This window comes from Malus domestica, chromosome 02, assembly GCF_042453785.1.
Source record: "Malus domestica chromosome 02, GDT2T_hap1".
NCBI classification, from domain to species: Eukaryota; Viridiplantae; Streptophyta; class Magnoliopsida; order Rosales; family Rosaceae; genus Malus; species Malus domestica.
Genome location: NC_091662.1, coordinates 19905011 through 19923440, shown reverse-complemented (window position 1 = coordinate 19923440; position 18430 = coordinate 19905011). Strand labels below are relative to the sequence as shown.

At 36.5% G+C, this 18430-nt stretch overlaps 2 protein-coding genes across 2 annotated transcripts; both read right to left on the bottom strand.

Moving 5' to 3' along the window:
- Positions 1-9011: 9011 nt before the first annotated feature.
- LOC103426872 (mitochondrial import inner membrane translocase subunit TIM10-like) lies at positions 9012-10492 on the bottom strand. The gene is made up of 5 exons (XM_008364951.3): positions 10351-10492; positions 10220-10267; positions 9808-9860; positions 9315-9353; positions 9012-9178 (listed from the first exon to the last, which is right to left on the bottom strand). The coding sequence occupies exons 2-5, from the start codon at positions 10259-10261 to the stop codon at positions 9052-9054; spliced, it is 261 nt and encodes an 86-aa protein (XP_008363173.3). The 5' UTR covers positions 10262-10267; positions 10351-10492; the 3' UTR covers positions 9012-9051.
- A 1395-nt stretch (positions 10493-11887) lies between these two features.
- On the bottom strand, positions 11888-17067 carry LOC114821126 (65-kDa microtubule-associated protein 9-like). Its single transcript, XM_070816884.1, has 13 exons — positions 16920-17067; positions 15976-16068; positions 15627-15824; positions 15253-15507; positions 14696-14905; positions 14439-14594; positions 14182-14341; positions 13814-13965; positions 13502-13589; positions 13092-13165; positions 12920-12994; positions 12569-12809; positions 11888-12482 (listed from the first exon to the last, which is right to left on the bottom strand). Exons 2-13 carry the CDS (start codon positions 16048-16050, stop codon positions 12031-12033), a joined length of 2136 nt encoding a protein of 711 aa, XP_070672985.1. The 5' UTR covers positions 16051-16068; positions 16920-17067; the 3' UTR covers positions 11888-12030.
- Positions 17068-18430: the final 1363 nt, after the last annotated feature.

The window sequence follows — 18430 nt, the reverse complement described above, 5'->3', positions numbered from 1 at the left end:
AATCAAAGGCATGATTAGAAACTCAGTAGAGGTACTTAGAAGATACTGTAGCAAATTCTTCATACTTGAGAATGTGGTTCCTCATAAAGCAAGTTCCCTTCATTTCAAGAACATGATTGCTGCAGCCTAATAAACAGGTTTTGCTTTATTCCTTATGACTTTCCTTTCTTGAACTTAAATATTTTAAACACACCAATTGCTAATATGAGTTCGATTATATTAGGTCAAGGCGTAGCCACACCATCGCCGTATGAAATAAAGTATAAGTACTTAGATATGGAACACACAGACATACAAGCCTATGTGGAAAAGGTAAAGGAAGATTGGGGCGTGCATGGATGCACCATCATGAGTGGGCCTGGTGAGGTTGTCCATAGTAAATTTCATGGTCTACTCAAACGGGAAAACAATTTTTTTGAAATCAGTGGATGCTTCAAATAAAACCAAGGATGCAAAGTACATCGCCAAATTGTTGAAGGATGTCATAAAAGAGGTTGGGCTGTCGAATGTTGTTCATATTGTCACCGACAATGGTTTAGCCTTTGTTAAGGCTGGAGAGATAATGATGGAGCGGTATCCTATTTATTGGACTCCTTGTGCTGCACATTGCATTGATCTAATATTTGAAGATATTGGGAAGCAAGAGTCGGTGGCTAATGTCATAAATAAAGCTAGGAAATTAACCAACTACATTTGCGACAAACTACATCACCATCAATAGCATCTTAAATAAGAAAGCTAGGCTAAGGTAACCTTTTACAAGTGAGGAATGGTATAATAGTCGATTCAGTGAATCAGAAGAAGGGAAGAGAATTGAAAGTCTAGTCATTGATCATAGATTCTGGGATTCTATGGAAGGAGTGCAATCCATTTATGAGCCTTTGTATAGCATCCTGCGAATTGTTGACACAAAGGTAGTTCCTACAATGCCTATCTTATATGATATGTTTCACATAATGAAAAAGAAGATTTCTAAGTTGAAGGGAAAAAAATGGATTCTCAAAATCATCAATCACAGATGGGATGTCACATTATCTCGTCCATTACATCAAGCTGGTATGTTTTAATCTCTTAGTAAAAACGTGAATCAATTTTTAAATTTATACAACGGGCATTAACTAATCTTCATATTTGTAGCCCACTACTTGAACCCTAGATATCAATATGTAACAGGGGTTGGCCACAATAAAGAGTTACTTTCAGGACTCCAACGCGTATTTGAAAGGTTGAATCCAACTGGGGATAGAGGTTTGCAAGCATTTGGGGCCGAGGTAAGTGAACACAAAACAATGTCTTCCTCATCAAGTTTAGTTTTATGCATACTGAACACAAAATATTGTGAATCTAAGTGATAAATTTTAGAAACTATAGAAAGACATTTCGCACTGAGATGGCCGTTAAATCAAGAAAATTGATCCCCCAGCAGAATGGTGGAATCTTCAAGGTGATTCTACCCCAAGCTTGCAAAAAATTGCTATGTGTATATTGTCACAGACAGCATCATCATCGGCATGTGAGCGAAATTGGAGTACATTTGCTCTTATTCACACGAAACAAAGGAACCGTCTCACATATACTAGGCTGGAAAAGATTGTCTTTTGCTATTATAATATGAAACTTAACCTACGTGATGAAGAGGCCGAAATGAACAAGGTTGCAGAAAATGACTACATAGACCTTCTTAACATTGCAGGGCAACCATCTGATGATGATAATAATCCAATTGAACAAAGGATTATGACAGCTCACTTGGATGATGAACAAGGCAACCCTGATACCGTTATAGCACAACATGCTGCCCAAGGAGTTAATGTTGATAGAATCATATTCGAAGATGTTAAGAGTGGAGATACTTCATCATTTGAAAGGGATATGCTTGGCACTCGACAAGGTCAAAGACGTCTCTTGAGAGATGATGCCAATACTAGTAGAAAGGAAAGTTCATCTAATTCGTCAGATAATGATGGAGGAAGTAATGCTGGATCAGGAGGTAATGAAGAAGGAAGACAATATAGCCCATTTACTATCGAGGCTGATTTTACTCATGCCACCCAAGATGAGGATCATGGATGCAGAGAAGCTGGACTAGGCATTGGCGCAATCAGGAAACAATACTTAGGGAAAAGAAGCTAACCAATTAATCCATCTGAAGATGACATGGCGATCAGTTTTGGATCTATGAGCATAGGAACTAGACCTAGTACTAACTCAAATGAATCTTATAATGGCTATGGGTATGTCATGTCTGATTATAGTGGAACTAGTTATGGAGCTCAAGATGATGAAATAGACTATGAACCTACTAGTTGGGTTAATCCTAACTATCCCATGTATGAGAAAACAGTAGGGAGCTCAAGAGAGACATATGTGCACCATGTTCAAACATGGCTTACAAACTGCTTGGGTTACATGACTTGGTATGACTATTGTATGAACCTAGATGGTTGGTCCTCATTGTTTGAATCTCATAGGAGCTCTTCATTTATGTAGTTGGACACTTATCTAAATTGTAATCTAATGTTTAAACAAACTATGGATTTATGCATGGTTATTCATTCTAATAAACATTTTATTAGAAAACTTTTCGTTAACGCGCATTACATACCACTTATATTTCATCATATGTATATCTTATTATTAGTAAATTTTGAGTTTTATTTGTTCAATACATTCATTGATAATGTGCATAACATCTATGAAAGTTTTAGACCAAAATTATGTATTTCAATGCCTATATCTATCATTTTTGTTGATTTTTTCCCGATACCTAAAACGATAACAATATATCCCCCGAAATATCAGTAAATTGGAGGCCCGATATTATCTGCACGGCCGATATTTTAATCCTTGGTGCTAAGAACTCCCTTTTTATTAGTTAGTGCAAACTTTTTGTTTTTACATGCTCCACTTGTTAATTACTAAACAAAAGTTAATGGGGGTAATGCTACCAAATTTTGTAAACCATATGACGTGGTTGTTGATTATTAGATTATTACTTAATGTTGATTAACGTGTCCTACCGGTGACACGTCATATAATTTACGTATCTTATATAATAAAACACGGTGGGGGTGGTACTGTGGATGACGAGTGGGCGAACGGTTTTGCCCTTTTGTTTTTCTCTGTTTTCTCTTCTCTTCGATTTTTAGCGCAGTGAAATGCCAGTCTTGCCCATTTTGTCCACGGGTCGATGATCGATGGATCCTCTATTTCGATTATGTTCTCGATTTTTCTCTTGCTTTCCATTGCTTTCTCACAAATCTTTTTTTTGTTCTTCTCGAGTTTACCCTATGTCGCTCTCACTTTATGGTGCCTCATCGATTCCAGCTAGCTTTGTGCCTGTCAAACCATAGAAACCATCGTTCATCAACTCTCCATTTCGACTATACCCTCTTTATTTTTGTCTTGCTTTTTTTTGTTGCCTCATATATTTTTGTTAAGTTGTTTTCGAGTTTGCCTTCTCTCGCTCTCGCTTTGCGTCGCCTTATTGATTTCGGCTTTGTCCACGTTTGTCAAAGGATAGAAACTAGCTGAAGTCAATTTTCTGAGGCTTGGTTGTGCTCCTTGGCCCACTGCTTAGGAGATCAAATTTTTGAAATTTGGTATTTCCACCTTACCGATTCTAGCTGGTCGCTGCTCAGAGGATCAAATTGATGAGGTTCATAACGAAAACCTTTTTTGCTAATTGATTTCCTCACTTTTGTCGATTATTGTTTGCTTTAATGCATGTTGATTTTTTATTTTCGATAATTTTGGTTATATGGTTTGTGATTTTTTGGTCATTTTGTTGAGATTTTGAGGTTTTGATTTTGTTGTTTTTAGGTTTTTATGCTTTGCTATTTTCGGCTTAGTTGTTTGCGTTTATTTTGCATTTATCAAAAGCACCAAGGGAAGAAAGCCCAAGGAGGTACTCCGAGTTGTTGACTTCTGATGCCGACTCAAGTGATAGTTCGTATCCTGTAGCCATGCACATTAGGACTACTAGTGTGACGTCTATCGAGGAGTAGTTGGCCCAAATGAATGAAGCAATTGCAAAGTTGGCAAAGACCATGGAGGAAAACGACTTGCAGATTGCTACTTTCGTCAACCGTCTAGAGGTGCAACACGACGAGAAAGTTGACCCAAAGGTTGATCCGTCGAAAGAGGAAACTGACGAGAAAAATGAGCCTTTGGTGGAGAAAGCTGAGGAGAAGCTGGAGGTGGATCGAACTCCGAAATGTTGGAGATATGCCCTGAAAGTCAATCTTTGAAAGAAACCTTTCAAGATAATGTCTGTAACACAAGGTAAAAAGTGACGCACTGCAACAAGCTCCAAGCAGCAAAACCCACGACAAAGCACAGCAGCAAGCGCACGGTAAGGATGTGAATTGTGAAAAAAATACACACCCAATTGTCTTATAAATAGGGCTCAATTGCTTCCTAATGATATAAGGGAAAGACATAGCCAAATAGCAAAAGGAAAATCAAAACAAAGAAGCACATTCCAACCAAAAGAAGGAAGCAAATTCCAAGCAAAAAATGGCAAGTTTTGGCCAATCTGCGCAAGTAGGACGTTTTTTGTGATAATTCGACTTTCAAGATGAGTTTTGATGCAAGGCCAATTGGAGTAGGAAGCTAAGAGGCTGATTATTGTTGTGTCAAAATTTCATAATTTTCCCTAAAGCCAAACATTCCAGTTTTCAAAGTTAATCTTGCAGAAGTTGTTTTCCCTTCAGAACTGCGCAGCTATGGGAAAATGATGAGTTGAAGGCTTTGCCAATTTTTCCTAGTGGTTATGATACATTCCTGAAAAGATATGAGATAAAGCTACGTTTTCCATATTTTAACATAATTTTTCAAAAGAGAAATCGACCTCAAACTTGGCATGCAAATCAGATGACATGTTTCCCAAACCAACAAGGGAAATACGTGCTGTTTTTGCAACAAAAATCAGCAAAGAGAAGAAAGGGAAACAAAAAAAATAATAAAATAGGAAAGGGCTTCAAAATTTCCAAAACAACAAAGGAAAGAACCCCTCCTTGCCGTGAAAAACAAAAGGGGAAAGGAAAAATACCCTCCTTGCCGTGGAAAAAAATGTACATCCTACTTACCCAAGGACAAACATTAAATCTTTCCAAAACTTTAAAGGAAATCACCAAAGCTTTCCAATACTTTGAAGGAAATCACCCTCTTTAAAGTTGAAGGAGATTCTTGCCTAAGAAGGAAAAACATTTTCTCCTACAACCACAAGAAAAAAAAAATTAAAATACACCAAATGTATTTTGTCAAAATTATGGAAAATCAATACACACAATAAGTATGTGCCAATTTATCCATTTCCAAAATTTCTTTCAAGATCAAGCCTCTACGGCTCTTGAAGAAAAAAATTTCATTTCTTTCAAGATCAAGCCTCTACGACACTTAAAGAAATTTTTTATTTCTTTCAAAATCAAGCCTCTACGGCATTTGAAGAAAGTTTTCATTTATTCAAGACCAAGCCTCAACGGCCCTTGAAGAAGCAAACTAATTCAAGATCAAGTCTCGATGACCCTTGAGTTAGAACACTCACATTTCATGACTTCATAACACGTTTCCTACATGTGACAAGCACATGCCTACAACGTACCTTGAAGTGGGGGCATTTGAAGACATGTAAAATTCGTTGCATATAAATAATGCATCACAAAGCTCCATGGGGCATATGACTCATCACAAATGGACAAGTCAACAATGACATGTGGCACAAATTAAGCAGAGGAAGAATAAAACTTCCCCAAAATTCGGCAAAAGGGGGGAACCTCTCCTTAAAATAGGCAAAAGGCCCAAATTGCTCTCAAAACCAAAAAGAAAGTTAAAGCATCTTCATAAAACAAACAAGAATTGAAGATTGCTCACAAATAGGCAACAAGGCCTAAAAATTTAGGCCAATATGAGGAAGGTGGGTGAAATTCACAAAACATGCCTAAATTCTCCCATGGACGAATCAAGACACAAATTCATCCAAGGGCATGTCTTTGGAAGTCTATAAATACAAGGATCCAAGACACACAAAGGGGCTGAAAATCCTACATTCAGAAGAACCTCTGCACAAATCTTTGAAGACTAATACGCTACCAAATCTCTCTTCAAAGAACTCACAACCAAAGCCGAAGTTTTCTTTCGACCAAAAGCTGAAGCACTCCCTTGAAGAATCAACAAGCACTTGTACCGATTCTTTTAAGACTTTGTTGCAAGCTCAAAACTTGTAACGACGTTCGATTCAAGATCAAGTCGTCAAGGCCCTTGAATCAACCAAATCTCACATCTACACCATCTTTGCCGCAACCCTAAACCTGAGGTGAAGACTATCCAATCATTGTTTCAAGCTCAAAACTTGAAGCAATCATTCAATCGTTTGTCTGAAATCAAGTCATCCAATTTAAAGACTGAATCAGAGGAAAATTGTAAACAGAAATTGTAACTCTACAAATTCAAATCAATACAAATCTACTTTATACATGTGTTCTCGTTTACATCTACCATAGGCTATGTACATTTGTGGGTCGAAATCTTGTCACTTGGAAGAGCAAAAAGGAACAAGTAATTGCTTGCCCTAGCGCAGAGGCTGAACATGAAGCTATGGCAGCCACTGCCTGTGAACTTATTTGGCTTAAAGGACTTTTTTCATAATTAGGGTTTCCTACTTCTACCCCTATGTCCCTTATGTGCTACAATCAAGCAGCCATGCACATTGCTGCTAACCCTATGTTCCACGAAAAAACCAAACATACCGAAGTGGACTGTCATTTCATTAAAGCTCAAGTTCAAACTCAAGTCATCCGGACCATCTTCACACGAATACATGATCAATTGGCAATCTATTTACCAAGGCTCTAGCATCCGCTCCATTTCATCGTTTTTTGGGCAAGCTTGGCTCAATTAACCTCCTTAATCCAGCTTGAAGGGGAATGTTGAAGTGTGTCTCCTGATAGGTTTAGGGTCAGCTACCAAGTGTGAATCTCTAGGGTAAGCTCAAGGCAATATTGTTGTAAATCAGCTTTTCCTTGATTTAAGGGAGGTGACTGATTGGTGTAAAGTAGGTTAGCTTTAGTCGGCTGTGTGTAGCCAACTTTCTTTATTCCCTTCTAGTCAGCTACTTGCAGCAACTAACTCTCCGGATTTCTGCTTTTTTCCCTCTTTCATATATACCTTAACTCTTGTACATTGAACACATGAAATACATTGCAACTTAAAGCTAGAAAATCCACATAATCAACTAGAAAGCAAGGTGTGTCTATTTCAAACCCAAGCAAGTGCCCTTTCAGTATACGTCGCATTGTTATAGGTATAAAAAATGTTATTGATTGTTTTTCTTTGTTTGTTAATTGGAATCAAATCGTGGTTAATGATATTCAATTGATGGAGAATGTGACCTGATTACCATTGAAATTTGGCTAAAACTTTGTGTGCTGATTTTGACTCAACAAAGTGATGCATCGATTTTATAGTTTTAATTTTAAAGGCTAAAGAAGAACATGGTAAAATCTCTATTGGTGAAGAATGTGACCTGATGCACACACTCATGAAAGTGATGAAAGGTTTTGACCTGTGACAACATGCTTATACTGAGAAAGAACCTTTGTCGACGTTGGTGTAACTGTTTTGGTGTTTCATGAGTGTGTGTATCAAGCTTTTGAGATATGATTTTGTTCTGGTCTCTCGCCTAGATTTTCGATCATATTTTCCTATGGTTGTTTCGTGGAGGTCGTTTGGATTGTGCATTATTATATGGTTTGATTTTTGCTTTTAATTCTTTAATTTAATGATTGTTTAGATCATTACAAATATTTGTTGGTCAGCAGTTTTTTGAGATAAATAATTAAATTGATATAAGTTTTGTTACCTTTTGTTTATCAGTGTGTTTGGTTGAGAAAATATTGTTCAAACCAAAAATTATTCATGGTTTTTGCAGGTTGTTTAAATTTTAGATCAAAGTGTGTTTCCTTTAGGTTATAACTTGGTTTTAGACTGTATATGCTTTGTGATAAGAAAACTTTTATGTCTTTTATTTCTTTTTGTAACTGCGCTTTTTTCGATTCTGCATTGCTTTAAATGGAGGGAAAAAAAAAAACATTTTGCTTTTGCTGTTTTGTGTGTTTGGTTTGTAATTGATCCAACATTCTTATTATTAGTTAGATAGGTTAAACAATTGTACAATTCCTATTGTCTTGTTTTGTCCAATCAAAGGATGTTCACAGAATACATCTATGATTAAAACATCTAAATTCATACTTTGGGATGTCCATCTTAAATCCATCAATGAATAGTCAGGTAATTTATCATCTGTTTACAACAAGTGAAAAGAAGAAACTATTTGTTTATATATTGGTAACAGTCAGTTCCTCTGAAAAGAAAACATGGACATGAAGATAATGCCGCAAAAAATCAAAGCGCGAACAACTCACTGATTTATATCTCTGTATACTGCAGAAACACTAAATAAGGCATATCTGATCCATCTCAGAACATCTTTTGTTACCATTCTTACGATTGAAAAAGAACATGATCAGTGGCTGATCCAGGAATCTTACCCCAAGGGGTCGCAGTGTAAAAGTTCAAATAAAAATTTAGGATGGAAAAACAAAATTGAGTCCCTAACTTATCTAGATAGGGTCGCGAAGTACAAAGCCCCGGTCATTGACAACTGTTGTAAGGACAACAAAACCTATGTTTAGTAATGTGCTATAAAAGAACTTTTTCATGATGCACTTGAATGTTTAGTAATGTGCTATAAAAGCACTTCTATTAGGGTGTAACCAAACCATCGAAAATCCTCATAACTTTTCCTTAACAAAGCTGCCGAAAAGGTAGAAGCATTCCAACATTTTAAGGTGTAACCAAACCGTCGAAAACAATGGCAATTATTCAAGAAAACAAAATAATTAAGAACTCTTCACTATGAATGCCCAATTTTTCAAAGAAATTATTTGGAGATGCAGTGGAAGTAGCTAAAGAGAATAAATTGAAGTGACAAATATCAACGACAGCAAAAATGAAGAAATAAAAATATTTGAAGGATGACTGGGATTGTTCTTATAACGTAATCCAATACACTAGCACTAAAATCATATGAAACAGATAGATACTTACATGCCAGTATTTTGACACGCACCGATCAATGCAACTGTTTTCACCCATATTTAGCTCAGACTCCTTGTACCTGGATGTATTTGACAATTCACATTTACTAACTTGAGTGACTTTAGATTTCAAAAAAGGGCCTTAAAGTAAACTGCTGCGTATCTTTCATAGAGGTCCATAAGAACTAAATAGAGAAAAGAAAAGAGTTCTCATACTTCTTCTCGACGCACTTGTTGAAACATGTGTGGGTAAGCCTGAATCAATAACCAATTAAATGCGTAAGTGAAAACCGGTAACCACTGGAGCCAAAGTATTAGACATGGAAAATTGCAGATACCAAAGCAGAATTCGCAACCTAAATAGATGTGCTCAGTCAAAGTGTATAACACAAACAGAAAAGACTAAAATGCTCACACATTAAAGCCACAAGACAACCAAATACGATTGCTTTAGAACTATTGTTCAAAAGCCTTGTTTTTTAGTGAACAATCATACATGCTCATCAACACAAAGTATTAAGTCCAACGGAAATAATAGTTAAACAGGTACAAGCCAAAATAAAGAAACAAATAAATGATCACGCTTACTGAAAAAAGCCCCTAAAAATTTCTCAAACTAGAATATAGGCTTGAAGAAACAACCCTCGCCGCCTTCCATATAAAACCACATTAGTGAACTGTGATATCTAACACCGTTCAGAAAACTTACTTGTTGAACAACTCAACCCTGTATTCCATCTCCTTCTCGGCCATACCAAAAATCTGCACATTCATTGAAAACAAACTTCAAGTCTTTCCAAAACGCCAACATTGTTTAATAACACAACTTTTATGGCAACAATTTATAACAAAAAGAATAGAAATCCATTAACATCAACCATATTGCTCCATCCTAACTCCCGTGAAATGCCTCGGTTTCACTACTAATGTCGAAAACACCGCCATCATTGACCAATTAGACAAACTATACCAAATCTGATTACCCCCCAATTCAAAGAATACACAGATTCCCAACCCCCATTAAACAATCTGACCATGAATTTCCAATCTTGGGTATACTTGAAATCATATTCAAACTCCAAAGGTAGAAACTTTAGAACAATGAAGAAAAGGGCACTCACCTGTTCCTTGTCCAAAACCGTCGGCTCATTAGGGGCAGCCATTAGATCCTAAAAAACCCCCAAATTAACTCACACGATTCCTTCAAAACCGAAATAGAATGAAGTAGCAGAGAGGATTTAAGTAATCTTACTCGGTGGGAGAGAACCGAAAGTATTGTGATTGGAAGCTATTAGATGCAGAGGGGGTTTTAGGTGTCTGATTTGAAGCTGAAGCAGGCGAAAATGGAAATCGCACTGGAGGTGGCATGCGAGTCCGACCCCGACGACCCCAGCTCCAAGAGGTCGCATATGAGAGCTTCAAGGTTGTTTCCATGGTTTCCAAGGGGTCGTGCAACCCCGACGACCCCACTGTGGATCCGCCACTGAACATGATTCACTTGCATGGCTTTTTGCAGCACGTTCTCGCATTTTCAGTCGATTGTAAATAATGCTGCTCAGTTTGGTTACTTTTCTGTTACATTTATACCCCTCTGCATTTTTTCTGTGTTGAAACAACTTTAAACCAATGTTAAACAACCATGGCTCCTCCAAAACCCAACTCCTTACCATGCCTGATCAAGATTTTGCCCTAATTTCCCATTGATAATTTGCATTTTTTGGTCATTTCCCATTCTTAACCGATGAGTTTTTTTAAAAACTTGCTGTGTGCAATTTTTTTTTCCTTCTCTGCACACAATGGATTTCTCTCATTTAATTATGGTATCGCATGATTACAACTTTTCCTATAGTTTTCAAATCTGTTACAGTAAATTTACGTCGTTGTTGACATTCTACATCTCTCGCTTCCAAAAATTACAAGGTATGCTGCCACTCCTCATTATCTGCATGTCTCTAGTGTAACTAACTTTAACAAACATTATGTAACCTGTATTCAGCTAAAAAAATCTAAAGTTAAACAAAAACACAAAACTATAATATAACAAATAAATATACTTTAACCAGCTCATTTCCACATTCGTTCATTTAATTAAAATGTTGTTGCATAACAGGTTTCACCCCAATTTTTCAGCGCCTTATAACCAATGTTCTAAAATACGCTAAGCGCTAGTTAGGCGGCGAGTTAGGGCCTAGCGCCTAAGCGGACTATGCGGATTTAAGTAAATTTATTGTATTTCGTATAAATAAATGTCTGTTTATACTTAAAATATACATAATTTCATCATAAACTAGAAAATAGAATGATATATATATTATGAAGTATTGGAACATAATGAAAACATGGGGAGCAAACATATATGTGTGTTTATTTAAGTGTTCAATAAGTCTCTTACAATTGATTGGAAACAATAAAATGCAAAAGAAAAGTTATTTATTTCCTATCTAAGTGAGTTGCAACCTAGGTAGGTGTCTAGGTGGGTCTGGGCGGGCTAAGCGGGCGCCTCAGCAGGTCTAGATGCCCTTCCTTAATTTTCAAACGCCTAAGTATTAATCGGGGCAGTGGTCAATCGCGTAGCGCCTAGGTGGTGCAAGGCGAAGATTTTTAGAATAGTGCTTATAACAATGTGATTCCACCTTGCACAAACTACGAGGTCCGCTCCAATCTATTCTTTGATAAATTTCATTCAGATTGATGCTGGTTATAAATACATTCAAACGTATCCAGTAGTCGTTATGATTGTATGACCTTGGGAAAACTTTGACCACAAACGTACAACATGCATATATAAATTTTTTTTTCTATGAGAAATATATCACAGTTTTAATTTCAAAATATCGAAAGAAACAGAATATTTCATCAAAGGAAGCCTTCCCGGCCTTTCAAAACACAGTGACAACAGAGTTTATTATATCGGCAAGACGTGTTAGTCGATTCACTTGCTACAAAGTTCATATCTAATTGCTCTCACCTCCTCGAACGAGTACTCAAGTCGTTGATCAGCTTTCTCAATCTTGTAATCACCAGAAGTGAAAGGTGTGGCTGGTGTCATGGCCGTCAGCATATGAACTGATATTGTTGAAGGAGTTGGAGGTACTGGAATTGGCTTCGTCTTTGGGGTTCTATTCTCTGCATCATCACCCACGTTTTTCGGCTTGGAAGGAGTCATGATTGGCTTTTCACTAAAAAGATGGCTTGCTTGGATGTTTGTCTCCTGTTGTTTCTTCTGACCTTCAAAGTAATTTGCAATGTTGGCCATAGATGACACTTCAGAATAGACAGGAGAGAGCGGTTTCCGGATCAATGGGGATTCCATTTCAAGAGCCTTTGCAGCACTCGTTGGGCGCTTCTTCACTGAATGACCATAGATCTCTGAGGTTCTCCTTCCTGCATAAAATTTAGGCCAGGACTCGGAAAATGAAGCATAGAATAAGTTGTGAGTTTATTTATTTTAGTACCATGTTAAAACATACCAAAGGATGGAGCTTCCACTTCACTGTATTGCTGGCGAGAGCTACTTCGATGGAGAAAGTCACCCTTCTTTGTAGGGTGTAAAGGCGGAGTAACTTTTTCATACTTTTGGCTTCGGATTAATGCTCCACCTAGGGACATTTTTCTATTGGAAGCCTTCTTTCCACTCTTGGATGGACTACGTTTTGACCCATAAAATGCTTCCTGCTCAACTAGCACCAGCCCCTGAAATTTTTTTATATCCTAAATACAAAAGCAATATATGAACTGGTTCAAGAGAAGCTTGTTTAAATATTATGTATGTGTAAGGAAAACTCTAATTCAGACATACGAAATAGGAGAAAGGTCCATACTCTCTGTCTCTGCTTTTCTTGCTCTTTCTCCTGCCTTAAGGTGCTGTACTGATTGAGCATTGAAAGAAGTTTGCCCTATACAAATAACGAACAGATGTGGATACGATAAACTTATGACAAAACTTACGTAAAACACTTCACCAAATCAAAGTTTGACTTGGAAATAACTTACACCATCATACAAGAATTCAGTTCCTCTTTCTCTTTCCCAAGCTGTGGCTTTTGAAGTCAATGCTTCCAACATCCCTGATAATCAACAGATCAAATGGAAATCGAAAAAAAAGGAAGGTTTAGTAGGTTAACATTTGCGATAAGTTAATTACCCATAAGGCTTATCTCTTGAAGTATCCTTCCTTACCAGTTTAAAGTGGATTAAATCTAACTGCAACATGTAAGTAATTCTCACACATCTACATTGCTATGTGAGAGGATCATGGGGCAGGAAACAACAGAAATTTTTTTGATTCACAATTGGAAAGGCGTGGCATGATATCAACTCAAATAAATAATCATTCCTTGTCTGCATGGTGTAATTAAAAGGATAGCAAACTAATTACACCAGGCCATTGAAACGATTTTTACCTGGAATTTTGTTTACCAAAGCACGAGCTTTCTCTGCACGTTTCAATGTAAGATGGGCTCCTCTCCCTGCATTATAGCGGTTTTCATCCTGAAATCCCACAATATGTTGGAGGCTGAAGCAAATGAGGCGACAAGAGACCAAAGTAATGCATACAAAAGAAGTTGCCGCACCAGAAATATATGGTAAAATTAGAAATGATATTCTTTGACTGGTTAATATGGACATAACTTTGACAAAATGAAATAAAGGGCAACATAAATATAATAGATGGAAAAAAAAAACAGTTTGCTCCGGAAAGAATAAAATTTCACCCTGTTGTACTCCTCCAGCCAACATTCTTCTTGACGCGCAGCCAACCACTTCTCAACCTTTTCTAGTATTTCTTTCCTGCTTGAAGCTTCCTCTTTTGCCCTTGTGATTTGGAGATCAATCTGTTCCAACAGGCATGCAGTGTCCGCAGTTCCTGCAAAATGTTAAAACTGCTAATGAGAGGACATTTGAATTTTCTACGACTGGTCAATGTGCCATCAAATGACTTTTATAATGTCGTACATCACCAAACTCTCAATAAAGCTCTCAAGTCTCTTAGTATAACGTTACCATTAATTGGACGGCATCTATTAACTGTAGTAATGAATAGATAGGCAATATCAGGGATCAAAACAAAGGAAAGAATTACCAGACTCTGCTGCTTCAATTGAGTGTTCCATTGCACTAAATGTTTCTGCAACCATATGAGACCGCTTGCATATCTCCTCCAGTTCCAACTTCTTTTTCTGACTAATCTCTTTTAGCTTACTTGATTTGAGCTGCTGCAACCTTGACACTTCTGCCTCAACCTGCAGAAGAAAGTTTATAAAATCAGCAAAATATATTTCAGATGAAATGAGTGCACAACAAATATTTCCAGCTCTAAATTCAAATTGAAATACTCACATGATTTAGAACGTCTGTAGACAGCATGTTAGGCCCAGTGATTTCAGATTCTAAAGCAGTTATATGACTAGTTACATTCTGAAATTTATTTTGTTCCTCTATTGGTGTATCCATCAGATTCCACAGTTCCAACAGAGCACTTGCATGATCTTGGAGCTGTTACGAATGTAATGGTCATAAGGCTAAAAATAAAGTGTAAAACTAAAACTACAGGTTTCGCAACAAGAAAAATACAACTGATTTACGGGCATACTCACCCTCTGCCATCTCTGATTCTTGAGCTTTCTCAACCTTTGTATCGAGTTACCCAAGCTATCAATTGTATTGTTGCTTATGTCCTTTGCTCCCTCAGAATCAATCAAAGTGGGGTGGATTTCATGAATTGTTTGCTTAAAATCCATACCGAGAACCAAGCTGAGTGAGCTTATTATGTTTAGGTGGTCCATTACCAGATTCAAACGGTTTCTCTGCAGGTGATATGAATGTTAAAAATGAAATTGTCAATATGCGCTCAACTGTATTGCGGAGGAGAAAAGATACAATCAAATCTGAGTGTATCATCACAAAACTTAAAAAGCTAATTGTGGTGTATTGCAAAACCAAAATCAATATAAAATGCCTCTTATTGTTTCTACTGTCCTTCGATAGTCGATACTCAGACACAAAAGTAACCTCACCTAACTTTCCCTGAAGTACTGCTAATTTCAGCATAACACTGGTTGTCTCACTATATGTTTCGATGAAACCAAATGCAAAGCTATTTCAATCATTAACTAGAGTGAACGTGTAATGAAATAGAAAGGCAAAACAATACCTTCTCATCTTGATATTCAAGCAGCCGTCTACGCAATTCTTCAAGTCTCTTCAAGGACAAGTCAGTCTCTTCCACTACCTTTTTGTACAGACTGTCTTTCATGCATTTGCCTATTGCATTCGAAATTTTCTGTAATTGATCTAAGACAACAAAGAATTCATTCCTTCTTTCCATTTTCCGCATCTTCATGTCCTCTAGTTGTTGGATAATGGTTTCAAGCTCTTTCTTCAAACTTCCACTGGCCCTTTGATCAAGCTGTGGACATTATAAATAAATAATGTAGGGGGTTCCTACCAACTAAAATTTCATCATGGAAACAGAGACATTAGAGCAGAAATGCACATGCTCATGTCTTATATCCAGTCAAGACTTACTTGTTGTGGCTGCTCTCCCAATGCAGCACATATGTCTACAAGCTCTACTTTGTGATTAGCAATTTTTTGCAGAAGCTGAGCTTTACATTTTTTTGCCTCGTCAACTTTTCTCCTAGATACCTCCATACACTCTTGTTCGATTTTTAGAAACATTGCATCCCTTTCGACATCAGGCACTCCAACTTCATCCCATATTTTCTGATTTCAAATATACTAAAGTGAAGAAAGACCCAAAAATAGAAACTCAACTATGCAGAATACCAAATAATGTCTAATAAAGTAGAACTGGAATAATAAAAAGAAGAGTAAAAGGTTATTCGTAATAAATTGTCAAATTTTGTGGGATAACCTGCAGTTCCTGCAGCAAAGATTCAAACTTTGTTTCCATACGCGCAAAATGATTACTGCCTTGCTGACTGAACATGGTGATGTAACTAAAACACTGTAAATGGCAACAAACTCTGTAACATTCTTGTGAGAATAATTCTAAGCCAAACAAACAGAGTTTCAAATCCTCCAGTTATGAGAAGAAGAAAAAAAAAGTCAATGTCAAAACACATGCCCTGTTTGAGAGTGTTTTGGTGGCTTTCAGATGAAGAAATGCAATTTTTATCATTTGATTAAAATGGTCAAAATCCAATCCAATTTCATCAGCCTCCATGAATTTGGGCACATTACATTGTCTCTAGATTCAAAACCTACATAATTACACCGAATGACATTTTGAAACTATAGAAAATTATGAGTAATTCAATCCAATCTGTACATTTCAATCCAATGCAGACTATGTAGTTTGTTTTAAAGCTTCTTAACTTGATTCTATGGAAATTATGAGTAACTAAATACTTCAATAAACTCGTGTTACGTACATTACATAACCGATACACTTTTCTTTAGCAATATATCTTCATCATATACCAAAAAATCCTCATTCTACACCAACGTATTATCATCATAGTATAACTATAATTCCAATCATGTTACAATATTTTCATCAAACATAATACTTTACAACGAAAAATAAACAATGACCTTCAAAGCACTTCCAAACAGTAAACAAATAAGCACAAATGACAACAATCAAAGCACAACAGAACATATATTTTCCCCAACTTCCATTCAATATCCCATTTTTTCTGCAGAAACTACAAAATTATAAACAAATGAAATCGAAACGACAATTTTACTCCCGAAATGAAATAAAGTTCCAAATAAATCACTGCACTCGAAAACGCTACATTTTCCGGGCATATTTTCCCGGGAAACAAACAAAGCATAGGGAAGAAAACGGACCTTATGGCTGCGGAGGTTTCCAGATGATCGATCAGAGAATGACAAGCGCGAATTCAGAAACCCTAAAGAGTTTAAGTGAAGTGTGAATCTCTCTCTGCGTAGCGCTTGGATTTTTTGGTCGGGAGCGCGAGTTTTGCGTGCGAGGGAAGGAAAGAGTAGGGGAGCGTTACATTCGGAAAAGCGAATCGCACATAGTACGGTTTTGAATATAGACGGCGTCGTTTTGGTGTGGGATCGGCTGACGTGGCGAAACAGAGGACGTAGAGCTAACTGAGGATGAGGACCCGCAAATGTAAAAGGAAAAGGTTTTGAATTTCAAATTTTGGTAATCATTCCATGGATTTTCCTTTTTCCAAAATCACACGCTCTTGATTTTGTTGGAATATTTAAGTTTTGGTAATAATCATTAATGCCAAATTTGATAGTATAAACCACATCAAATGTTCCAGAGGTAAGGACGCGGACGGTGGCTCCCCAATAAAAACAAAAAAATGTGAGAGGTTCTGGGTTTGATGCTCCGAGCTGGTGAGTCTTCTTGACTGCGGCCACAAGGCAAGGTGAAATTCCCTATAGTCTCTCCAGATCCGAAATGAGAGGATAATCGTGGTTTACCACCACTCCTTCTTTTAAAAAAAAATCTGATAGTATATATCTTTGCAGTAACAATCAAAATTTGGAACCCTCTTTTAGTTTAGGACTTACATGTAAAATAATTAAATAAAAGCTAGTAAAAGGGACATTTAGAAAAATAATCAAAACTTGAAACCCATATAGAATTATATCCTCATTTTAAGTTTATGATAATTATGACCAAAAGTTAATACTAAAGTACTAATACACCCTTAAAATGAGTTTTTCCCATTAAACCCAAAAAGCAAATTAAAATGAAAATGAGGCTCCTCCCTTTACCATATTAAATTAATGTACCCAAATGAGTGTACTGAAATGTACGCATTGAAAATGCAGTACCGAAATGCATTATTGAATTACTCTACCTACATGTTTGTATCAAAATATATGTACCGAAATATGTTTACCTAAATGTATGCACCGAAATATATTATAATGAATTTAATGTACCTAAATGAAGAAGACAAATTATATCGAAATATATTTATAACAAAAATTAGTTTATCTAAATGTTCACAACAAAGTATATTACGATGAATGAAATGAAAATGAAAATTATAATGAAATATAATTAGTACATTAAAATTAGGAAGAAAAAAGATAAATAATTAAAATGTAACGACTTGTCCCAAATTTTACGGATTTATTAATTTTAAATTTGTGAATTGACCAAAATACCCTTAGAGATTAGATTGTTGATTTCATTGACCGTCATTTCGTGACGCGTATGAGCTACTATTTTACCATATTCATGTAGTATTTGTCACTACAAACGCGTGGGTACAAGCATAATCAAAATTGGAGTTACAATGAAGATTTTATAAAACACATAATACCAAGGACATTTTGGTAAATTCACCATTCCAGATAAATTGCCCTTA

What these genes read in the sequence shown, in the direction of transcription:
- LOC114821126 (XM_070816884.1), bottom strand. Translation starts at nt 16,050, where the DNA reads ATGTTCAGTCAGCAAGGCAGTAATCATTTTGCGCGTATGGAAACAAAG. An exon ending in CTTTGCTGCAGGAACTGCAG is followed by an intron (nt 15,825 to 15,975) that starts GTTATCCCACAA and finishes ATTTGAAATCAG; the next exon opens with AAAATATGGGATGAAGTTGG. An exon ending in AGTGGAAGCTCCATCCTTTG is followed by an intron (nt 12,483 to 12,568) that starts GTATGTTTTAAC and finishes AATTTTATGCAG; the next exon opens with GAAGGAGAACCTCAGAGATC.
- LOC103426872 (XM_008364951.3), bottom strand. Translation starts at nt 10,261, where the DNA reads ATGGCTGCCCCTAATGAGCCGACGGTTTTGGACAAGGAACAG. An exon ending in AGGGTTGAGTTGTTCAACAA is followed by an intron (nt 9,354 to 9,807) that starts GTAAGTTTTCTG and finishes TTATTGATTCAG; the next exon opens with GCTTACCCACACATGTTTCA. An exon ending in AACAAGTGCGTCGAGAAGAA is followed by an intron (nt 9,179 to 9,314) that starts GTATGAGAACTC and finishes AAATACATCCAG; the next exon opens with GTACAAGGAGTCTGAGCTAA.